The sequence below is a fragment of the Squalius cephalus genome, assembly GCF_949319135.1.
Source record: "Squalius cephalus genome assembly, chromosome: 12".
Classification (NCBI taxonomy): domain Eukaryota; kingdom Metazoa; phylum Chordata; class Actinopteri; order Cypriniformes; family Leuciscidae; genus Squalius; species Squalius cephalus.
Genome location: NC_137133.1, coordinates 8,100,554 through 8,123,425, shown reverse-complemented (window position 1 = coordinate 8,123,425; position 22,872 = coordinate 8,100,554). Strand labels below are relative to the sequence as shown.

The 22,872-nt window shown below is 38.6% G+C and overlaps 2 protein-coding genes across 4 annotated transcripts in view; one reads left to right on the top strand and one right to left on the bottom strand.

Moving 5' to 3' along the window:
* syne1a (spectrin repeat containing, nuclear envelope 1a) overlaps nt 1–6,753 on the top strand; it is a 124,471-nt gene extending 117,718 nt beyond the window's left edge. The window contains exons 138-146 of the mRNA XM_079887687.1: nt 614–717; nt 817–943; nt 1,029–1,237; nt 2,868–3,068; nt 3,489–3,617; nt 3,874–4,086; nt 4,225–4,317; nt 4,864–4,922; nt 5,886–6,753. Coding sequence (XP_079743813.1) covers nt 614–717; nt 817–943; nt 1,029–1,237; nt 2,868–3,068; nt 3,489–3,617; nt 3,874–4,086; nt 4,225–4,317; nt 4,864–4,922; nt 5,886–6,147 — 1,397 coding nt within the window. The 3' untranslated portion in view covers nt 6,148–6,753. The remainder of the gene's footprint in view (nt 1–613; nt 718–816; nt 944–1,028; nt 1,238–2,867; nt 3,069–3,488; nt 3,618–3,873; nt 4,087–4,224; nt 4,318–4,863; nt 4,923–5,885) is intronic.
* A 782-nt stretch (nt 6,754–7,535) lies between these two features.
* On the bottom strand, nt 7,536–21,454 carry esr1 (estrogen receptor 1). 3 transcript variants are annotated; one of them, XM_079887696.1, is made up of 9 exons: nt 21,407–21,454; nt 20,462–20,906; nt 18,171–18,391; nt 14,710–14,826; nt 13,850–14,182; nt 11,899–12,037; nt 9,895–10,028; nt 8,730–8,913; nt 7,536–8,173 (listed from the first exon to the last, which is right to left on the bottom strand). In XM_079887696.1, the coding sequence occupies exons 2-9, from the start codon at nt 20,788–20,790 to the stop codon at nt 7,951–7,953; spliced, it is 1,680 nt and encodes a 559-aa protein (XP_079743822.1). In that variant the 5' UTR covers nt 20,791–20,906; nt 21,407–21,454; the 3' UTR covers nt 7,536–7,950. The 3 variants fall into 3 exon arrangements, with proteins under 3 accessions (XP_079743822.1, XP_079743821.1, XP_079743820.1); XM_079887695.1 differs by lacking the exon at nt 21,407–21,454 and adding an exon at nt 21,319–21,341 and having other exon boundaries at nt 20,462–20,939; XM_079887694.1 differs by lacking the exon at nt 21,407–21,454 and having other exon boundaries at nt 20,462–20,992.
* Nucleotides 21,455–22,872: the final 1,418 nt, after the last annotated feature.

Here is a 22,872-nt window from a genome sequence, read left to right as displayed (position 1 = left end):
TAGTAAATTAGGGGCTGCTAAGACGACACCTCTCTCTCTACAAGGTCATCTTCAACACATCTGACAAGTAGACAATGAACAATAAGCATGTCCCAGCCACACTTGTTGGGGTCCCCTTGAAACCGTGTGGTCTGTGCCATTTGCAGCATGTTTCTGTATTTGGTTGCGTTGTGAGTATTTGTAGTAAATGTGTTGTCAAACATGATGTTTCCTTAATTTGCTGGTGTTTTTTGTCTATTTGCATGTGTTTTCTTCAGTTGCAGTGCGTTGAGCTCTCTCAGCCACTGTACATGTTGTTGCCCTGTTGTTGGAACCACATGCATGGATCAGATTTACATATGCTCGTTCATTCCAGCATGTAACAGTCAACATTGACATTGATATTTTGTTTCATTTTTCACTGTTATAACTAAAGATGTCTTAAATATAGAACAAGCAAGTTCTCTGTATAATATTCACATTCCGTATTCAGCAAATAACATGAATAAAACTTAACATGTTTTAAAGCTTACAAAACTCCTAATACATTCACAATGTGATCACAGAATGATCCTTATTTTTTTTAAGATGGTCATGTGACATCCCACGTTAATCAATACATGAACTCCTGCAGGTGAAGCAGTTCGATTATTAGACAATATGCTGGACACCAGCCGTTACAGCCTCCAGCAGACAGATGGCACTGCGGGTTGCCACGACACCTCTTACATGGGCTATGTAAGTACAGATTCGATGTACTGCTCAGCCCGTTTAGTCTGTAATGACAGAATGTGGCAAAGTTAATGAACGTTTGATTTGTTTCTTTGCTCTGCACAGATGCGGTTAATGGATGATTGCCGTGGCAGTCTGAAAGCGGTCAAGAGGGTTGAGGGCGAGCTGGAGGAGGAAGAGGACAATCTATCAGGCCTGAGCAACCCTGATAACACTGAGACACAGAGCACAGGTTAGCCCAGCACAGAGACGCTGAGGTTTCTGAGTACACATTTATGTTTAAATGTGATGGTATTGTTATAATTGTCTTATTTCAGGTGTCATTGAGCGCTGGGAGCTGATCCAGGCCCAGTCTGCTGAATCAGATCACAGGCAGAGAGAAGACCTGGTGCTATGGCAACAGATGACCTCTGACCTGGACAGCATGGAGGCGTGGCTCGGCCAGGCCGAGGCCAAGTTAGCAGAGCTGAGGGGGAAAGATAGTGCAGATATACACACTATTGAGCAAAGAATTAGAAAACTCAAGGTTTGTGTTGCCTATTTGGTTTATAAGAACATATTTGTACTTGTGAATATGTGTTTGTGCATATTTGAACAGTTCACACAGGGATTTAGTAAGTGCTCCTTCCTAATGCTATTGGTGGGCTGCACAATTGGCCATAGCTTTTTTCACAAACAATATTTACAGCGCTATTCTGTTTGTAGTCTTAAAATCCAGAGAATAATTTGGATGATAAACATTTCAAAATAAAAGCCAACAATATTATTATCACATGACCTTGTTACACATCTAATCAGATTGTTCACCAAAGGCTACTTTGCCATGGGTTCCCTCTGGAATAGATAATGGATTTTCAATTTTAGAGTAAAATAAGGTATGTGGTTAACGCTACTTAGAGAGCCTTTCCCATTCTATAACATAAATCGAGAACCACTGTTCTAAAAGCCCATTAGAAATCCCAGGAGGACCCATGGTGAATGCCATACAATTTGGCATCATGACTTACCAGCTCTTTTACCGCTAAAAATAAGATGCCTTCTAATTTGGCAAGGAATCAGAATGAACATTCTGCAGTAGAAATGTGTTTCTGTACACTGCTGTGCTGTTTAAACTTTTGGGATTGGTAAGATTATTTTAATGTTTTTGAAAGAAGTCTCGGTAACACTTTATTTTACAGTGTCCTTGTTACATATGTTACATGTAATTACCATAGTAATAACACTAAATTATGCATAATTACATGTAACTAACCCTCAACTAAACACTAATCCTACCCTAACCCTATAGTAAGTACATGTAGTTAATTAATATTACTCAGTACTTAAATATATAATTACACTGTAACAATGACACCTTAAAATAAAGTGTAACCGAAGTCTCTTATGCTCACCTAGGCTGCATTTATTTGTTCAAAAATACACAAAAAAATAATATTGTGAAATATTTATCATTTAAAAACTTTTTTTTATTTTAACATATTTCAACATGTTATTTACTCCTGTGCTGGCAAAGCTGAATTTTCAGCATCATTACTCCAGTCTTCAGTGTCACAAGTTATTTCAGAGATCATTCTAATAAGCTGATTTGGTCACAGGGCAGGCCCACATTGCATCAATAGTTGCTCAAAATCTCATTGAAAAAGAATGATTTCTTTCTTCTTTGTTGCTGAAAGTATGTGGCTTGAATGTACCAGAATGTACCATTTCATATTACTGTAAATATAATAGTTAGTCATGCACAAGCTGTAAACATATATTTGTCACTGACAGCTCCATATGTGGGTTGCTCATATGTCTACACTGTTAAATAAAGTCTTGGGCACACACACACACTAACATTTCAAATCAGGCAGGATGTCAGCAACAGAAATAAACAAGAGGAAATCCACAGCATCCCGTTGACCCACATACAGAGTCTGTTAAATTCCTGGAGCATCTGATTTCACCAGTTTATTTTTAGTGTCACACAAACTAAAACATGTATACAGTCCAAAGATTGTTAGTGGACCTTCATTTCAGAGCAATTTAACAACAGAGATAAACAATTGAAGTCCTGATTAACCAAAATAAGACTTGCACTTAAATACATATCACAATGCAATCTCAAAAATCAACACACAACATTCTAACACAAACACTTTATTTTGTTTCAACAGGAGTTACAGAAGGCCATTGATTCCCATAAGTCCAAAGTGCTGTCCATCAACTTAAATAGCGTTGCACTCCTCCAGTCAGACTCAGAGGAGAGCCAGGAACTGAAAGCGAAACTCAAGGAGATGAACTCACGCTGGGATCGACTGGGAAAATCACTTAAGGATTGGAGAAAAGCACTCCAGGATGCTCTGATGCAGTGCCAGGTACATACACACACACACAGCACCTGCTATATTACCCATCAAAAGTTTGAGGTCAGTAAGATTATTTGTTTGAAAGAAAGTAATACTTTTATTCAGCAAGGATGCATGAAATTGATCAAAAGTGACAGTAAAGACATGTTAATGTTACAAAAGATTTCTTTTTCAAATAAATGCTGTTCTTTTGAACTTTCTATTCATCAAATCCTGCAAAATAATGTATCATGGTTTCCACAAAAATATTAAGCAGCACAACTTTTTTTAACATTGATAATAAGAAAGGATGTAATAATAATAAGAAAAAAATTATTTTGATCAAAAACATTAAAAAAAAAATTACTGACCTCAAACTTTTGAACGCTAGTGTACATTAAAAACACACACTGGCAAATACTGTCACTCACACTTTTTGCTTCTCTACAGGAGTTCCATGAGCTGAGTCATGGTCTTCTTCTCTGGCTGGAAAACATCGACCGCCGGAGGAATGAGATTATCCCAATCGCATCAGGGCTAGATCGCCATACAATACGAGCTCATTACAGAGCACTAAAGGTACCTCTGAACAGGTCACTGCTTTTTGGTATGGATGGACATGGGCTGAACACAAATTTGCCTGTTTACCCAATACTGAATGCAGAATAAATAAAGACTAAGAATAGAGCATCCCACGAGATAGCATGTTGAAAATAGTAAGGCCATAAATTGTAATTTAAAGTATGTTTTTTGGCATTACATTATGAAAATTGGAGTTCATCCATAGTCAAACCGTTTGCCAAGCTAAACTACATTGATACATGTTTGTCTGCAGCAAATCCAGCGGGAGCTGACGGAGACTGAGCAGAAGGTGGACAGTCTGCAGGAGCTTTCGGGGCAGCTGCTGGTGCAGGCACATGGCAGCGAGTGTCTGGAGGCCCAAGAGAGGGTGCACGTCATCGGGAACCGTCTGCAACTGCTCCTGAAGGCTGTGGACACAGACCTAGAGCTGCTAGAAAAAGAGCTCCAGACTTCTGGGAACAGACAGGTCAGTCTTCATGCACATTCATTACTTGTTCATCTCTTCAATGGCCGGTTTTCCATTCCGGTTTTCCGGTTTCCGACATTGTCCATAACATCAGACTCCATTTCAAAGCTAAAACTCAGATCTTCACCCAACTCACAGGATGCGTCCCTCTGGTCTGTTACGGATGACGCAGAGACTTCTGGATTGGTCAGTCCTGTTTCAGATGTCAGCGTTTCTACTAAACGACAATCGGTAATGCATCTCCTCTCCCTTTTTTTGATATTATTTCGGGCATGCCGTGAAGGTCACCGTGCTGCTAAAATGAGGCGGTTGAGCTTATATCAGGGGGAAATTTTTTCTTTACGTTAGTTCCACTTAAATATTTCTCATTGACAAAATCCCCTGGGATATTTGCTCACTTCCTCATCCCCCTGTAAAAGATGTTTATTTGTGGCTCTAGAAGTACTTCACTTCTTGTGAAATTTATACAAGAAACACTGGCTTTGCCTTTCAGACGTGCTTTGAATCAAATCAAGCCACAGTCAATTTTAGTGGATTTGTTTGAAGGTGTCTGTGTGGAAAGCCAGGTTTCTTGCACCTTGCAAGATTTTTTTTGTCATTGCCACCTATTTTGCTGCCGCCTTTTGTTTTGTTGTTACTGGTTTGTGATTATACTGATGGCCTGGCTATATGTCTCTGCTTGTCACCACAAGCTTTGTCTTTATTTGCTGGGACTGAAACATTCTTTCTTTCTTTTACCCCTCCCTCCCTCCCTCCCTTTTGCTCATTGCACAACAGCTACGAGGCAAATGTAGTGTGTCAGAACCAGGATCCTCAGCCAGGCTTCCACGTCACAGGTACCTGTTTCTCGGCTTTAGAATGCAGGGGGGATGATGGAACTCGTTCCAGATCCAGATCCCAGATCCATAACCATCAGAACCATTCAGATCAGAGGCCAGATCCTCTGCGGTGGGAGTCCACATGGGCTGTTCAGTTCTAAGAAATGAATTTGTTTTGGTTCCAAGTCAAGGATTCTTAGTAATCTTAAAACATAATATTGAGTCTGACAATGTAACTTTGTGTACTTTGAACACAAAAACCATTAAGAAACTATGTTCAAAATCCTCATGGGTCCATCATCTTTCTCCATTCTTGATGCCATGTGAAAATATTGAAATGTATCAGTCATTTTCCAAACCATGTACTTTTTTTTTTGTTTTTTTTGTTGCTTTCATTGTTTTTTGCAGTTTTATTTGTATGATGCTCTCACGCTCATCTCTGCCTTATATCAGAGAAAAATACATAAAGGCAGCCATATTGTGTAAAACCTAATAGTAACTTTCATTAACAACATTAACAAACATAACATGTATGTAATGCTTAACAAAAGTTTTAATTTACATTGAAATAGATAGAAATGCCTTGACACCTCAATTCATATATATTTAATAATTGAATGTACATGAATTACTGATTTGTTAAGCATTATATCATGTTTTTTGTAACTTCTTAATGAAATATATTATGAAGTATTACAAAATATGGATTATAACACAAATATGGGAAGCGATATCTATCCGAGAACAAACCATCTAGAGATTTAATGTGTGCAATCTTTCAGCGAGTTATGATAATATGCAAATAGCTAAACAATGACAGGCACGAAAACATTTTTTTGGCTTGGTTTAAGATGGTTAACTTTTTAAAAACGAATCACATGATAAACTGAATAGCAGAAGCTCTGTGTTACTCGAGACATTTCCGTGCGTGTCATTAGAATGGACTTATAAATGATAATCTATTGGTGTGATGTTTTGTAGGTTGCCCAGCGGTTCTGGCTGCGCTTCGTCTCGCTCTGGTTCCTCCGGGTCACAAGGTGGCGCTGCTGTGGCTCGCTGCCAGCCCTTTCTGCTGCGAGTGCTCCGGGCGGCTCTGCCACTGCAGCTCCTACTGCTGCTCATAGTGGGCCTGACCTGTCTGGTACCCATGACTGAGCAGGATTACAGCTGTGCCCATGCCAACAATTTCGCCCGTTCTTTTCATCCCATGCTCCGCTACACCAACGGCCCACCACCTGTATGAGACTCTACTAATGCCTTCATATGTTTCATATTACACTGCAGGACACAGAATGGACTAGTGTTAGCCAAAGCGGATTGTTCCTGTTCCTGTATAGTTACTGCTGCTAATTTGATTTTTCACTAAACCGTGTACTCTTGAACTCATTGCAGTGTAGACCAGTGTTGGACAGCCAGACTGGTGAACCTCTTCTGTCCCAAGGAAACAGAGGAAAAATCATATATAATGATGTACTAAATAGCACTGACATACGCATAAGGTACTGCACTTATACCGTCCAAGAAAATGGCCAAAATTATTTGCTTAGGCTAAAGAAAGTTTTATTTTTATTTTTTTATTATTTAAAACTGTAGAAAAAAGTTATTTTCAATATTATTTAAATAAGATTTTGCATGACAATTCAAATGTATTTTTATTTTATGGCATGTTCACAATTTTTTTTTTTTTTTTTTTTTTGGTCCAGAAATGTAAAACAGTCATTACCATCATCTGTTAATTTGTGTGATATAACAATATGACAAAAACATTAATTATGATTACAATGTCTATGCCTATTTATCTATGTACAGTTTGCTAATGCTGACAATAAAGACACATCTTTTCATTTAGTATATTTTTCAACTATTCTTTATAATTAATTGAGCCAAATTAACATTTCCACATGTAGGTCCTTCAAAATCAAAACTTGTACTGTACCAATCATAACATTCAAGTATCAAATATAATAGCTGATAAATGCAAAGTACAAGTCTACTGGACTATGACCAAACACATTCACAGATTTGCGGAAAAATGTGACAATGTAGTTTACATCGTAATATAAGACAGTCAGTGTCCTTCACATTGATGAAATTTAGCTCTTGTTAGCATTTACATCTCATGTTAACATGGCCATAAAACCAATTCCAGCACTTTAATACAGCAAAAATAGGATTTAAGATTTTGTGATATCAGCCAACCAATAAACGTCTTTGTACAAAAAAAAGATGCTACTAATGTCACCAGTGATCACTGAGCCATTTGAGTTAAAATTATGTTATTAATTAAAAAGAGCAATGATTCGTATCGAGAAATAGCTCTTATTGCGAGAATAAATCATGATGCATTAACATAAACTGTTTTATGAAATTACTTTTTCTTGTTTTTCTTCTAAGAGTAACTTTTCTCCTCTGCTGTTTTCACACTTTATATTAGTGTTCATGTACTTTATATTAAGAGCTGATTGTAATTATACATAGCTAATTCTTATTGCCATAATGTAAATAATTATAACAAACCACTTACTTCTGTGATTGACAGATCAGATTGGACAGTGAAATGTCAATATAACACCTCCTGTTTTCTAATCCAGTGGCAGAATAATTAATGTATAAATGTTCAGCTATTAAACAGATTTTAAATGCTAGTTTCTAATGCACTTCACCTGCTTTTTAATTAATTTATCTTATTTTGAGTGAGTTTGTGATGTTAAAACTGTCACTCAATAGATATATAAAAAAAAAAAAAAAAAAGAATTAGCAGCTTCTACAGAAACCTGTCTCTCGATGCACCAAAAAGAGCCCTTTTTCTCAAGTCTGAGAAAATGTCTTGAATCCCTGTAATAAGCTTTGACAAAAACTCATGAATCAAGTGACAATAGATGTATAGTGTTTAGGAGCCAACCTGTGTGTTTCTACAAATAGGTTCATTTTCAAATGTGTTAATTTCCAGATTAAAATCTAAAGTGGACTCTGATAAGGCACAAGGAGAGACTCCACCTCACAGTTCTTATTACTGCAGCTGTTGGGATTGTGTATGGTACATGGGTCAGGGGTCTGGGCTTTGGCTGAGACAGGCAGTGTTGGGCTGCATGGCTCCAGGTCCTCTGGTGGATGGTGTAGACGGGGAGTCTTTCTCACTCTGTGCCCTCAGTCGCTGCACCTCTCCTGGGGATTGGAATCGCTGGGCATCCAGCATCTCCAGCAAAAGATCATACAGCGGGACTCGATTCTTACATTTCATATGGTATAAGTGCTCCATTCCTTTGTTGCTTTCAAAAAAAAAAAAACATTACGAATTTAATGTGCTTGACTGATATTAGCAATAATAATTCAGCAACAATATCCTTACTTATGTTGCTAATAAAGGGGAAAAGTTCCCTTAAATGGGTAAAACACCCTTTTCAACTCTCTTATACAGCAAAAACTGGAATATTGTGAAAAACGGTCTTCTGTTTGAATCGATTTTAAAATGTAATTGATTCCTGTGATGGAAAGCTGAATTTTCAGGAGCCATAACTCTATTAACGTAACTCATTCTAATGTGCTGATTTGGTGCTCGACACATTTCTTATTATTATAAATGTTGAAAACAGTTTAATTTTTGTAGAAACCATGATTTTTTTTTTTTTTCAGGATTCCTAGATGAATAGAAAGTCCAAAAGAACAGCATTTATTTTAAAATTAAATATAATTATTGCAAAAGTCTTTACTAATATTTTTGATCAATTTAATGCATCCATGATGAAATCTTACAGAGCCAAATCTTTAGAATGGTAGTGTAAGGTATATGTTAAATGTTTTGATTTGTTATCCATCTGAGTTTACCTCATGTGTCTGATGTGGGAGAGCAGTAGCAGGAGCTGCGCCTGACGCCGGGACTGCAGCTGCAGAGAGGCACCGGATTTACTGATGCCGTAAATGAGGGCATCAGTGATGTTGTCCAGCATGCACTGCACCATGAAGCTGTCCATCAGGGGCTCCACTGGACTGGAGCAGAATGAAAATGCACCTGACCAGACAGAAAAGATGAAGTAATTACAATTTAAACGTTACATATGAATTGACACCTGGGACATGTTTAGGGTTGTTTGTGTTTGATATGCATTAGAATGTTAATTGTTGACATTATTTTATGCATAGATGATGCTGAGTACATTAGCATGCACAGGTTTGAGGATTTATTTACCGGTATTTGTTTTTATTTCATTTTTTTGATTGAAATGAATACTTTTATATAGCAATGATGCATTAAATGGGTCAAAAGTAAATACCTTTTTAATGTTAGAAAAAATATACAGTATATATATATATATATATATTTTTTTTTTTTTTTTTTACATATCCCAGTTTCTACCAAAATATTAAGCAGCACAACTGTTTGTTTTTTATAATAATTCACACTGATAAAAATAAGAAATGTTTGTTGAGCAGCAAATCAGCATATTAAAATAATTTCTGAAGGATCATGTGACTGAAGGCTGGAGTAAAATATTACTGTTTTTACTGGACTTTTGATTAGCCTTGATGAGCATGAAAAGACTTTCAAAAGTTTTAAAAAATCATACAGACCATAAACTTTTATACGGCAGTGCACAGTTAAATAAGTAAGGGATTCCAAAAAAGCGATCATGAAGGGGATTATTTTGTGGTAATGACCGGCTGACTTAATTACATAAAAAGTTACATTCAACTATATTCATTTATTACATTTAAAATCAAACATTTCCCTTTCATTGTTTTTAGCCTTCAGTTAGCAAGCTAACAGTTTAGCCTACTAGTTTAGCATATAGCACTGGTTTAGAAAAGCTCTTTTGTTTATCTAGAACATAACATGATAGCATGCTATGTTTTTGGTCAGACATTGATGAAGGTGGAGTTTTGTGTGGAGGAGACTGAATGATTGACCAATCAGAATCAAGTATTCCAGGGAACTCTCAAATCTAAAGAGGCTATTAATGATCTGTTTGACTTTCTGTTACCATAGACTCACCAGAATTGAGAAGTATGATGGCTTTAAGACATACAAATTCCTCCAGCTTGAGTTTGAGACTGCGGAATCGAGCCACAGTCGCCAAAAGCATGTCGAAAATCTCAGCCATCCCCTCGACACATTCTCCTTCATTCCTGTAAAGAGGAAGACCAGCACTTTATGCTAGGAGATCATTTGTGGGATTTACTGTGATATGTGCCTTAAAATGGACCTTCTTTTTTCTTTCTGTGAGAGCAAAGACTGGACCTGTGATGGACTCTCTGTAGATATTCTGTCTTTCATCAGTTCTTACCCCCCCCCCCCCCCCCCCCTCTCTCTCTCTCTCTCTCTCTCTCTCTCTCATTCAACCATTTTATCTTGTCATTTCAGTCCCTTCCAAATTTTACTCACTCTTTCTCTTTCATCTTCCAGGATGCTATATTAAACCTCCAAGCTCACTTTGCTTTACTTTTTACGGATGCTAGTTTTGATTAGATTCGTATTTCCTCAGTCAGCGATGATGCTGTTCTTCAAAAGCCCTTTAAAGAGGCTTGTTCCCAATCAGGTCCTCTTTAATTACATGCTACTTGTGCCTTCTGAAGAGGAGCACAAGGCTCTCAGGTAAATAGTTCACATCCTTTTTAACAATCTAGTTTTCATTTTACAATCATTCAATCTCATTTTATAAGGCACATCCCTCTGCAGGGCACATCCTTTCTGCGGGGATAAAACCACATGCTGCTCAATGTTCTTTAAGAAATTGAGGCAAAACTAGTCACAGGTAGAGGGAATGCATCTGGTCAATGTGACATCTCAAAAAGCTCACAATCACACTCACAGCATCAGTATCATGTAAAGATGTCTGAGACTAAAATAAAGCCCAGGATTTCATTAGAGTATAACAAGTGTTCCCACAGGTTTCTCTCACGGCATGTTGGTGCTTTGTCATTACTCTTAACAGTCAAGCGAGGCTAAATGTAATCAAAACAACTGAATGTGTTTTCAAAGCTTCACAAATTGTGACTGCACTTTTCCATGTCCAAATAGATGAATCAAAGTGGTTCTAAAATACAGACCCTTTCCAAAAAATTCGAATATCATGGAAAAGTTTATTTATTTCCATAATTCCATTCAAAACGTTAAACTTCCATAGATTATAGATTCAGGGCCCACAACTTAAACGATTTCAAGTATTTAGTTGTTTATTTGTACATAATTTGGGCTTCCAGCTCATAAAACCCTCCTGCTGGAAAATGAAGGAAGCATGAAGTGCTCTGAAAATGTCCTGGTAGACGGCTGCGTTGACTCTGGATTTAATAAAGCACAGTGGAGCAAAGTCCTCTTTTCTGATGAGAGCAAATTTTGCATCTCATTTGGAAACCAAGATCCCAGAGTCTGGAGGAAGAATGGAGAGGCACACAATCCAAGATGCTTGAAGTCCAGTGTGAAGTTTCCACAGTCTGTGTTGGTTTGGGGAGCCATGTCATCGGCTGGTGTTGGTCCACTGTGCTGTCCACTCAACGCAGCCGTCTACAGGACATTTCCAGAGCACTTTATGCTTCCTTCAGCAGACAAGCTTTATGGAGATGCTGACTTCATTTTCCAGCAGGATTTGCACCTGCCCACACTGCCAAAAGAACCAAAACCTGGTTCAATGACCATGGTATCACTGTGTAATTACTGTGTGATTTCATGTAATATTCAAATTTTTTGAAATCCTGTTTTCGTGGGTTTTATGAGCTGGAAGCCCAAATTATGTACAAATAAACAACTAAATACTTGAAATCGTTTAAGTTGTGGGCCCTGAATCTATAATCTATGGAAGTTTAACGTTTTGAATGGAATTATGGAAATAAATAAACTTTTCCATGATATTCTAATTTTTTGGAAAGGGTCTGTAGTTAGATTAGGTTTGAGCTTTATTTTTTCTTTAGCCTAACTAAATGAGTTGTATGTATGCAAAAAAAGTGGAAATACTTAATGATTGTTTTTTGTCCTACAAGAGGAGGTGCAGAACATCAGTACCTATCGAGGATGAGATCCTGAGCAAAGATGAGTTTTCCAGGTGAATGAATGGACCTCCATATGAGGCCGATCATCAACACCTCCAGCCAAGAGCTCTCCAACAACTGAACCTGGTCATGCAGAGAGAGGTCCTGGAACCCTGGAGAGAACAGTCACATCATGCTTCATGCACTGCTCTTCACAAATTTGTGATCAGTAAGATGTTTTTTTAAAGGAATTGTTTCCTGAGCAGAAAATTAGCATATTAGAATGATTTCTTGGCTCACCCCAAGTTTCTAATATATTCTGGTCCCTAAATATGGTTAAGGTCCTTCCTTCAATGTGAATCTATGGGATTTTTCACCCACCATCACTTAGGAAAGTAACAGCCCACCTCTTCTCAACAAGCTGCATGATTTGAGGTATCATTCACATCTGTAGGACGGGTTGCAAATCAAATTTAAAGGGGACCTATTATGCAAAATTCACTTTTACATGGTGTTTGAACATAAATGTGTGTCCGCACTGTGTGTACACAACCACCCTATAATAGTAAAAATCCACCCAATCCTCTTTTTTAAAATCCCCATAAATCATAAGCAGTGTCTCAGAACAAGCCGTTTGCAAATTGTAGCTTTTGTGACGTCACAAATGCTTAGGCCCCGCCCACGACTGCTGACAGACTCTGCCCTATTGCCTTAGCTCCTCCCCTGAGTGAGCTGTACACAGTCCACCATGTTTATCTCCACGCCAGAGCATTTAACAGCAGCATTCAAATAAGAAATGTATTTTTATTAAAGCTACTAAGTTGTTCAGTCAAGAGCAGTGAGTGATTTTCTATTTTTTTTTTTTTTTTTATTCATATCAACAGCAGCAATATACTGTATATTACGCTGTTTTCACTTTAATACACAGATATAATATACACATTCGATTTCTTTACTAGCTGTTTACATTCACAGACACAACCGACTGTGTTTATGTGTACTTCGTGTGTTTTAGACATAACCTTGTGTGTATTTGACAGTTTAAGTGCAATAAGATGTGAAAGAGAACTTAGTTTAATACTCACGGGACACGCCGTCTAACAGCCAGATTTCTGTGCGCGTGCTTTGGATGGGTGCACTCAGAAAACCATGTATCAGGAGTTTAGACTGATATGGCTTTAAAATGCATGCAGATAATAAACTTTCATGATGATGAAGAACTGCAATGTCATGTGAGCGTGACCGCGATAGAGATGTATCTGAGGCACGAGCTGTAAAGGCTCCGCCCTCTTCTGGAAAGTAGGGCGGGGAGCAGCAGCTCATTTGCATTTAAAGATACATGCATGAAACCAGCATGTTTTTCCTTCCACTAAAGAATGGGTATTTACAATATGGTGTAGTAAATGATCTGTGGGGTATTTTGAGCTGAAACTTCACTAAATAAAATAAGGCATATTTAATTTCTATGATTGAAACGACCTTCCTTTGTGATGTATAAAAGAGGGTTAGAAGAGTAATGATTAGCATGTTTCAGTAAATAATTCTGGAATATGAAATTTTGGTGTTGTCACCCCCACATATAACAACATTTAAGTCTTGTCCGCTGTGTCTCATGAGATAAATTGTTTATTTTTCTCCGAGGAGGGTTAATTAAGAAATCTGAACATTAAATATAATGTCTCCCTTAAAGTCCCAGCAGGTGTCTTCATGTGTGCTGAGCTCAGCTGGAGGCCAATCGAACTGAGCCGCAGCACAGATCACTGTAATAACACCCATGCTCTTTATCTTTGTGTCTGTGACCTCGTCATTTGAATCTCTGCCACCTGTGCTGTTGAAAATTGCTGCCACGGTTACAAAAACTGGCAAGGCTGTCACCGGGGACACTTTCTCAGAAGTGCCTCCTTCACATTTAAAAACATTTCCTTTGATGCTGCACTCACAATTCACAATTAAAGCAACTTTAATTGATCTTTGAAAGATTTCACCTGGTACTTTCTTAGCCCAGGCGATCATGTGGACGAGTTCTTTGTCAGCCATGTTTGTGAGCAGGGACATCATGGTGATCTCGGTGTACGGGGGGCTGTGCTTCTGACGTGAACAGACGGCCGGTGGTTCTGCACCCAGGAGCAACACCAGCACCTGGTCAGGTGGCATGCATAAAGCGCTGACCACCCCGCCGCTGCTCTTCTTCCTCTTGTCCTGAGCTGTCCTCAGTCCGACACGACTTGACAGCTCACTGTAGCTCTTGTCACGATCCTCATTACTGCTCTTCCTCCGCTCACGCCTGATAGCGCGGCCACCGCGGTCCTTACGAATACCTGCAATGGAAAAGATGCGGGCCAAAAAATTTGAAAAAAGAGAAAGATGAAAGCCTGTGCAGTACACGTGAACAAGCTTGTCTTGCCTGATTATATGAGGTAGTTGATGGGAAACATGCCTTTTTGTATATGTGTGTAATGTGTATATTTAATTGGGAGCATGCCTATGTTCCCACAGCCCTATGTTCCCACAGCCCTATGTTCCCACAAATGGCCTACCCCTGACCCCACCCCTAAACCTCCCCGTAACTGGGGTTTAGACAATGTTCCCACAAATGGCCTACCCCTGACCCCACCCCTAAACCAACCCGTAACTGGGGTTTAGACAAATCGTAAAAAAAAAAATTCTTAGAAATGTGGGAACATAGGGCTGTGGGAACATAGGGCTGACCCCATTTAATATACATATTAACACACACACACACATAGGCCTATAGGCTTAAAATCATGATTGTGATGGAGGTCATGTTTATGTGAGACTTAAAGAGAGAGAAAGGAAGAGAAAAGTAGGAATATATTTGATGTACCTCCTTTCATCATGCCTACTTCATAACACTTGCGTAGCCTGCATGCTTGGCAGCTCTTCCTGCGGTTTCTGTCAATAGTGCACTGGTTGGTCGCTGGACAAACATAGTCATTGTGACCTAGAGGCAGAGGAACGAAGTAGAGCTTGTTATTGATCATTCTTTTACCTTCAAGTTCTTGCTTAAACAGCAAAATACCTAAGCATATGCCAGATCTTTCTTTATTTTACTACTTTTTTAAGATCAGCTTTCAGAGATGTTTTTTATTTTTTAACTCCGTATTAGAGATGTGTAAATATTGTTCCGTCACAAGCGACAAAGAGTGCAGTGCAGTGCATCAGTGGCCTTGGATCTGATTAAGCACTGAGAGCAGGTACATGCTGTTCCAGTGCTCCAGATGAAATTTTAAATTAGATGAGTGTGTCACAGCCAGAAATGTCACAGACCTACACACAAACACATACACACAGACATCCAAAAACCATGCACATAATCCTAGTGAGGTATGTTTGCAATAGGATATTATACAACAGAGAATCCAAAATATTCATAACAAAATTTGGATGTGAACAAAATCATAGTAGCAAAAACATTTTAGTGTAATAAGACATTTTGGGTGGCTAGCAAAGATGCCCTGGGAACTGTTGAGAGCAATTCACACCACCGTGCCCATTAGAAAGACTCCCTGAAACTACTGCTCAACAAAATCACGTTAACAATTTCAAATTCCTAAACCATCATCTGCAATGACGGTAAAAACTTGTGGGTTGCTTCCGATCAGCAGTGATGAGAGTTCACCAATTTACCAACAGTCTTCTACTGTGCCACAAGTCGCACAAAATTTGAATGATGCATATGGGGCTGCGTAGCTGCAGACCAATCAGAGTGCTTATAATGACCCTTGACCACCATCGAAAGCCCCTACAATGAGCACACGAGTGTCAGAACTGGACCTCAGAGCAGTGGAAGAAGGTCACCTGGTCTGATGAGTCCTGTTTTCTTTTACATCACGTGTATGGCCGTGTATGTGTGCACCATTTACCTGGAAAAGTGATGGCAGGGAGGAGGGAGTGTGATGCTTCTGCTGGGAAACCCTGTGTCCGACCATCCATGTGAACGTAAATTTGACACGTGCCTCCTACCTAAACAATGTTGCAGACCAGGTACACTTCTTCATGACAATGGTGTTCCCTGGTGGAACTGGCCTCTTTCAGCAAGATAATGCACCCTGTCACACTGCACACATTGTTCAGGAATGGTTTGAGGAACATGATGAAGAGTTCAAGGTGTTTCCCTGGCCTAATACAATTGAGCATCTGTGGGATGTGCTGGACCAACAAGTTCGATCCACGGAGGCTCCTCACACCCTCACATCTCTCACATCTTCTGCTAACATCTGGGTGCCAGATACCACAGGACACCTTTATTCCATGCCTTGGTGGGTCGCGCTGTTTTGACAGCATGCGGAGGACCAACAGCATATTAGATAGGTGGACATATTGTTTAAGTAAATCTTAATTTTTTTTTTTTTTATAAAAAGTTTGTTTATTCCTCATAGAAAACCTGGTATTAAGTTGTTTGTAAAAATGTTTTGAAGGGATCTCAAATTCAAATTATATGAAACAATTATGGATACTCAAATTCAAATCGCAGGAAGTAAAAATGGAAGTATTTACTCTGTTTTATTGTCTTGCTTCTGCTCTTACTCTCTGCTCTCTGCCTTCCTGTCCTGTCTGTCTTCTCTCTCTTTAAACATCATGTCTCTCTATCATTCTGTACTCCCTTATTCTCACTGTAATTCCCCTCACCCAGTGTGTCCTGAAAACCCATTTGTCAGGCACACACTTACAGTAATTTTCCTCCAGTTTCTCGCTCAGTTTTCCTCACCAAAATGGCCGTTAAATCAGCAGCAGTTACCTGCCCCAGGAAAGAGCTCATCAGGAGCTTGTGTGTCAGGGTCGAGTTCAAAACATCTACCCGGCCTCTCATCTCACCAAACCCACCCAGGTCTGCACCCCCTCCAACACAATACAGAACTGCAAATAAGGTGTATAGGCAGAGACATCTGTCTTTGTACATGTCAGCCTCTCGTCAGATTTAGCACATGTGAGACTTTGATTTTCACCTTTTTCTGTCACCTTTAAAAGGGAGGACAATAGTGAACATGCAAGGATGATTACATACTGCGCATTTTCACACATTCAAAATTGTATTTGAAAGCACAAGGGCGTGAATTGAAAATAGAATCAATGAATCAAGGAAAATCTAATTATTTTTTCTTTTTGCCAGCACCCATATATTTTTGGACATAATAGGTGACTGAGAAAACTATGTGCTCTAAATTATCAACCTTTTTCAAAGGATGAATTTTAGTACTGCTTGCGGATGCTGCGGATTATTATCAGAGGATTATTAATGCCCATTGTTATGCATATGTATAGCCTACTAGAATTCAATCATTTTATTGAGCAAGTATGTTCTTTAAAGTCACTATGAAATTAAAATGGACAATTTTTGGTTTTTAATCCAATGTTGCACAATTTATTAGAAATTATTTGCCCGTGCTCATAATTTTTTTTTTTTTTAACTCATGTGCCCTCGTAACCTTTAAAGTTTGCATAAAACAGAATTTGCGACAGTCTTTTCTTCTCTATTGTGATGTTTATCCGAGTCAAATATTAGTGAAATTATGCAATATTCCATTAAAGATAAGATTTGTCCATTTTGATTTCATGATGACTTTAATCAAAATAACTTCCCATCATCCTTGCGGTGATAGGCTATCTCTTCTCTGATGACGTGTTTTTTGGCGCGACGGTGGGATAACCTGTCAATCACATGAGATCGGTGTTTTTGCATTCCACTTCACTGCTTTGCTATTTAACTATGTAAACACGCGCTAGACTGTGCGCTCGAGCGTCGCGTCTTTTGCCGCGTCTCGCCCATGACACGCGAAAAAACGCGTAATTCAAGAAGTTCAACTTTAAGAACAAAAAGCGATTTTTTAAACCTTGCATTTCCCCACTCCACTGCTCTCCATCTCCCGTTTTTTTTCAACGCAAAACGTGTTCTGTGTGAATGTTCCGTGTTTGTGCGTTCCGAATCCCAACAGACTTTTGAGCATTATTGGTGGGATTTTTTTCGGTGATTCTTTCTTACATCGTTTCGCCAATAGGTGGCGACAATTGCTGTGTTTTTAGTGAGTCATTTAATAATTCACTTCAACATGTTAGGCTACTTTGCTATGTTCGGAACAACTGACTGCCCACTTTTTGTTTGGATCTATTTTCAGTGGCAAAAATAGAAAATAGACTAAATTAACTCCAACTTAATATTCGCGTTTGTTTTAAACAATCGGTTCTGAATGTCAGCAAAGCTTATCTGTGAGTAGGCTACTTGCAGCCGAATCACAGCCGTGCTGATGTTCAGAACAGCAAGGATTGCGTGTGTAACATGCTGGCTACCTTGAATGCTTCTCTTGAAGAAAGCTTTGCATCCCTCACAGGACCAGACTCCATAATGATAGCCAGAGGCATAGTCACTGCACACCGCACAGAAGCGCGTCTCCTTCTCTGAATCAAACCCTCCTGCAGCTCTTGCAGGATACATCTCCTGCCTGTCAGTCGCACTGCACAACACCTCACACAGACCAACACCTGCCTGCTGAGAAGACACCACACTGGACCTGGAGACAGACAGAGGTCAGATGTCAATATACAGTGGATAATAATGATAACAACCAGGCCAAGTTCCAACCACCATTGAGGGCAAACTGACTTTTGTGTTTTACTGATTCACTAGATGGCACGCTTACAAATAATTCAGTAGGCCTATTAAAATTCTGTCTGATATAGATAAGTGGTTAATTATTTCCATGTTATGGTCGATAAATGACAGATTTAGAAGACGATCGTATTTGAACAAATTACATTGGGAATGTAGGCCTCACAACATTATAGATATATTTTCTGAGATTTGCTAAAGATTCAATTTAACAGTGTTATTAAATTAAAAGTGCTATTAAAAATGTACTTTCAGTGAGGATATAAATGTAAAATAAAGGTAATGAGCATATACAATTAATTATCCAACACTGGCATTTATTTAAAAATAAACAAACAAACAAAAATCAATAAACTACCATTATTTTGTACATCGTGGTTAAGGTTTTGAGATGCAAGTTTGTAATGTCTAAGGAGATCATCTACGTGACTGCAAACAGCTGACTAGTGTGACCATTCCCGTTTCCTTTTGACCCCTTGTTCCAGTGTTTGTAAATATTTATTTTATCTTTAATTCTGATGTCCAGCAGATATATTGCATAACCTCATAAATGGACTGCAGTGATGTCCAATGTCACCAACTGTCAAACTTGAGGTCTCCAAGCAGCCTAAAGCAGAGATGCATTGTCACTTCTTGAAGTGAAACTGTAATATACGCCTTTGACAAAAGATTTAAACTACAGGTTTTACTAAAAATGGTCTCTTCAACATGTGCTGTGATTTTTTATTTATTTAATTAATTTCTTCTTTGTTTATTTGAAAGTGAAAAATGTGCTCCCTGTGCATTCAGACAGGACGTGATAATTCCAATACCACGGTTGTTTTCACTAATTGTACTTTCCTCAAGGTCTACAGACAGGATTGAATCAGAAACTTTACAAATGTACACTTCTTTTTGTGATGGGTGTACTTCAGTCCCCATGTTGGATAGTGGTGTTTACAATCCTAACCTTCTTTTCCAAGTCAAGAAATACTAATAATTAACAGCACAAACATAGAGCATAAAGTAACAACAAATTAAAATAAACCGTAATTAGTTCAAGAGCACAGAGTATATGTCAGAGAACACTCGATGTGACACTGGACACGAAAAGGTCTGTGTATTCCTTAAACACACTCAATGATTTCTCACAATCTACACACACATAAGCAAAATATGATCTGTTCTTTAGGGTAATACAGAAAGTATCATATCCTGTTCTAACCACGAGATCAGCATGTACTTTCTGACCAACAACATCTCATCACCATTTAGTCTGTAAAGAGAAAGAAAATGTATACATGTCCTGCAGGGGAAAAAGCATGTGAAAAGTCATGCTCATTCTCAATATAACTAAATGATCACACATGCCAAAGACCAACTAGCATTAAATATTAGTCATATACAACTCACAAACCTATAGCCATAACAATTAGGAACATAAAAAAAGATTGTGTAAATGTTCAAATGGTAAATGTTGGCTAATAATGGTACTTAAATTCTTACAAAAGTCATGGTTAGTAAGCAAATTAAACATGTTCACCAAATGAATAAGTGTACAATGTGCCAGAATGGTTTCACCAGGTTTTATGTAAGGTGTTGTTTGTAAAAATTAACCTTGGTAAGCAGGTATCCAAGCAGGATTTGAGTGCTAGACCAAACATTATGCCTCAATGAATCATATATCAGGTGTAAATGACCCCCAGAACAACCTCATCTGATTAACTGGACACCTGACAATATTCTTGATCTTATACATCTTATATAGTTCCCTTTCCTGCTATATTTCCTTTAGTTTAACCTTGATTTCAACATGAAAATGGCCATAGAAACTTGATTTTAAGAAATAAAAACAAATGATTTTCAGTTTCTGCAAAAACCAATATAACTTGTATACCAACTTTATTTTTGAGTTAATTTACAACTATTCTGCACCTACAATGGCGTCCAAAACATCAACACAACCAGAGCTCATATCTCAAGCTGCACTGACCTGTAGACTGTGCTAGACGAGGTGTCCAGGTAGTAGGACACCTGGTGGGTCGAGTGGTGTCCTCCATGATGGCTCAGGTACGGGGACAGCTGAGGGCTGGTGGGTGCAAACATGAGAGGGCTGCTGGATTCGCCGCCTAACGTCTGCAGATGTTCTTCAACGGGGGGCGCGTGGGGGTCCGTGGGAGCCGGGTAGTATCCGACAGAGGCAGGCTCTGCGGGTGACGTGGTGCCGTAGGTCTGTGTGGGGTCTGGGTACTCATAGGCTCCATCAAGGTAATTGACAGAGGAGCTGGTGCCCCCTGCGCTGTGCTCCTCCTTGGGGTACATGGGTGAGAGTTTGTGGGCAGTGGGCGGTGAGGAAAGTCCCTCCAGGTCTTCTCTCTCCGGGTTCAGGTTGGTCCTGTGCCGCTGCCTGGCACCAGCAGCCTCTCCGCTGGTCTGCCCTCCAGACATCACCATGGAAACACACACGCAACCTTAGGGTACAATCTGTTCATAAGCAACCACCAAAAGACTGTTTCTGTCTTTTCTTTTTTTTCCACCTCCCACTGTCTTTCTCAAAATCTCTCTCCCTTGTTCTACTTTGCTTCCGCCCCACTGCTCTGCCTACTCCTCCAGTCCTTCTTGGGCTGAGAGTCAAAATGTGATGTTTTTCTAAGGTATGTGAGGCTGCTTTCCCTTTTCCTTCTGGTTTTTTTCTTAAAATACCTTCCTTTTCCTTTTTCTAGCTTGAAATATTACACTGAAGGAAGGATAAAACACAATGAGCAACACTACAACTGGAAGGTGTATAGTCTAAACTGAGGTGAGGTGCTTTTCTATTAAACAGGAAACCGAGAGGACAGGAAACTCAACTGAAACTGCTAATAGAACGATATGCTTAATTATAAAACACTAGATCATGGAAAATAATTTCTTGTGAAAATGAAAACTATGTCCTTACCAAAATTCAAATCAACCCTCTGATTTATAAGTTTAGCCCCATCACAAGAGGCATCAATACTGTATCGTTGACTTCCTGTGCTCTTTCTTACTTTCAATGTCTGTCGCTCTGTCTGGCTAAAAAAAGAAGAAGAAAAAAGAAGAGGTAAACAAATTAAAGACAGGTCGATACTGGAGGTCACTCTTCAGAGCAGGTCATGGCAACCAGGTAAACAAGAGATAGGAGGTCACCACCTGATTCACTTGCCAGAACCTTTGGATTTCCACTTTACATGCTGCAGACATGGGAAATTATACTTCAAATAATTAATTAACTTTGTTGAATGATTTTTGCAAGAGGTTCAGGAGGGACAAACAAGTCTGTTTGATGATAATCAGTCCTCTGTACCGGCAGCTATTAAAGTTGAAATGGAAAGTGTGTAGGTGTTTGCGCTCATCATTCAATTTTGTATGGGAGGCCTTGGCTAATTGAGTTTTGATTTCTCTTGAAAAGGGAAGACATTAGTATTATAGTAATATACACTACTGTTTAAATGTTTGGGGTCAAAAAGTATTTAATACTTTTATTCAGTAAGAATGCATTACAATTGTCAACAGTGTTAGTAAAGACCTATACATATATATATATATATCTATTTCAAATACATTGTTCTTTTGAACTTCCCATAACAAATGTAGCACTGTTTCTACAAAAATACTGTTTTCAACATTCATAGTGATAAGAAATGTTTCTTGAGCAGCAAATCAGCATATTATAATGATTTCTGCAGGATAATGTGACACTGCAGACTGGAATAATGATGCTGAAAAGTCAGCTTTTCCATCACAGGAATAAAATATTAAAATATTCATCTCTGTCTTCAAACATGCTAATGCTACTAATTAAAACATTAGCTGATTTTTATTTGTCTATTTATTTCTCACAGCTTAAAAACACTACATAAACAACAATACATCCTAAAATCCTTTATTTGAAGCCAACTGAAATATTGAAGTCTAAATCTGAGCTTAGCTCTTGCCAGAAGAGAACTAGAACTAGAACAGTTCAAAGACCAAAACCATGGGCTTGATTTCCAGGAAAGAAAAAGCACATATTATATGCAGTCCTCAGCTGACCCCTAAACACAAAAAGATAGCGTTCATGTGCTTATTACGTAACATCAATGCTTTGGGGGTCCTTGACTCTTTTCTTTGCTGCTCTGTAGAGGCAAGTCTCCTTGGAAAACCAAGCATCAACACACCTTTAAAAAAAAAATAATAATAAAGAAAGAAAAAAATCAAAAAGCAGAATGGGTTTCTAATTTGTATTCTTTGTTCAGTTGCATTCAAAACACAGAATTTCCATTTTAACAAGTATGAGTACATACGCACGGTGTCCCGACTAGCAACGGTTTCCAATTTGCTCGTAAATAAGCTTAAAAAGAAACTATCTTGGTGCAATTCTCCACACTGCCCATAACGGTAAAC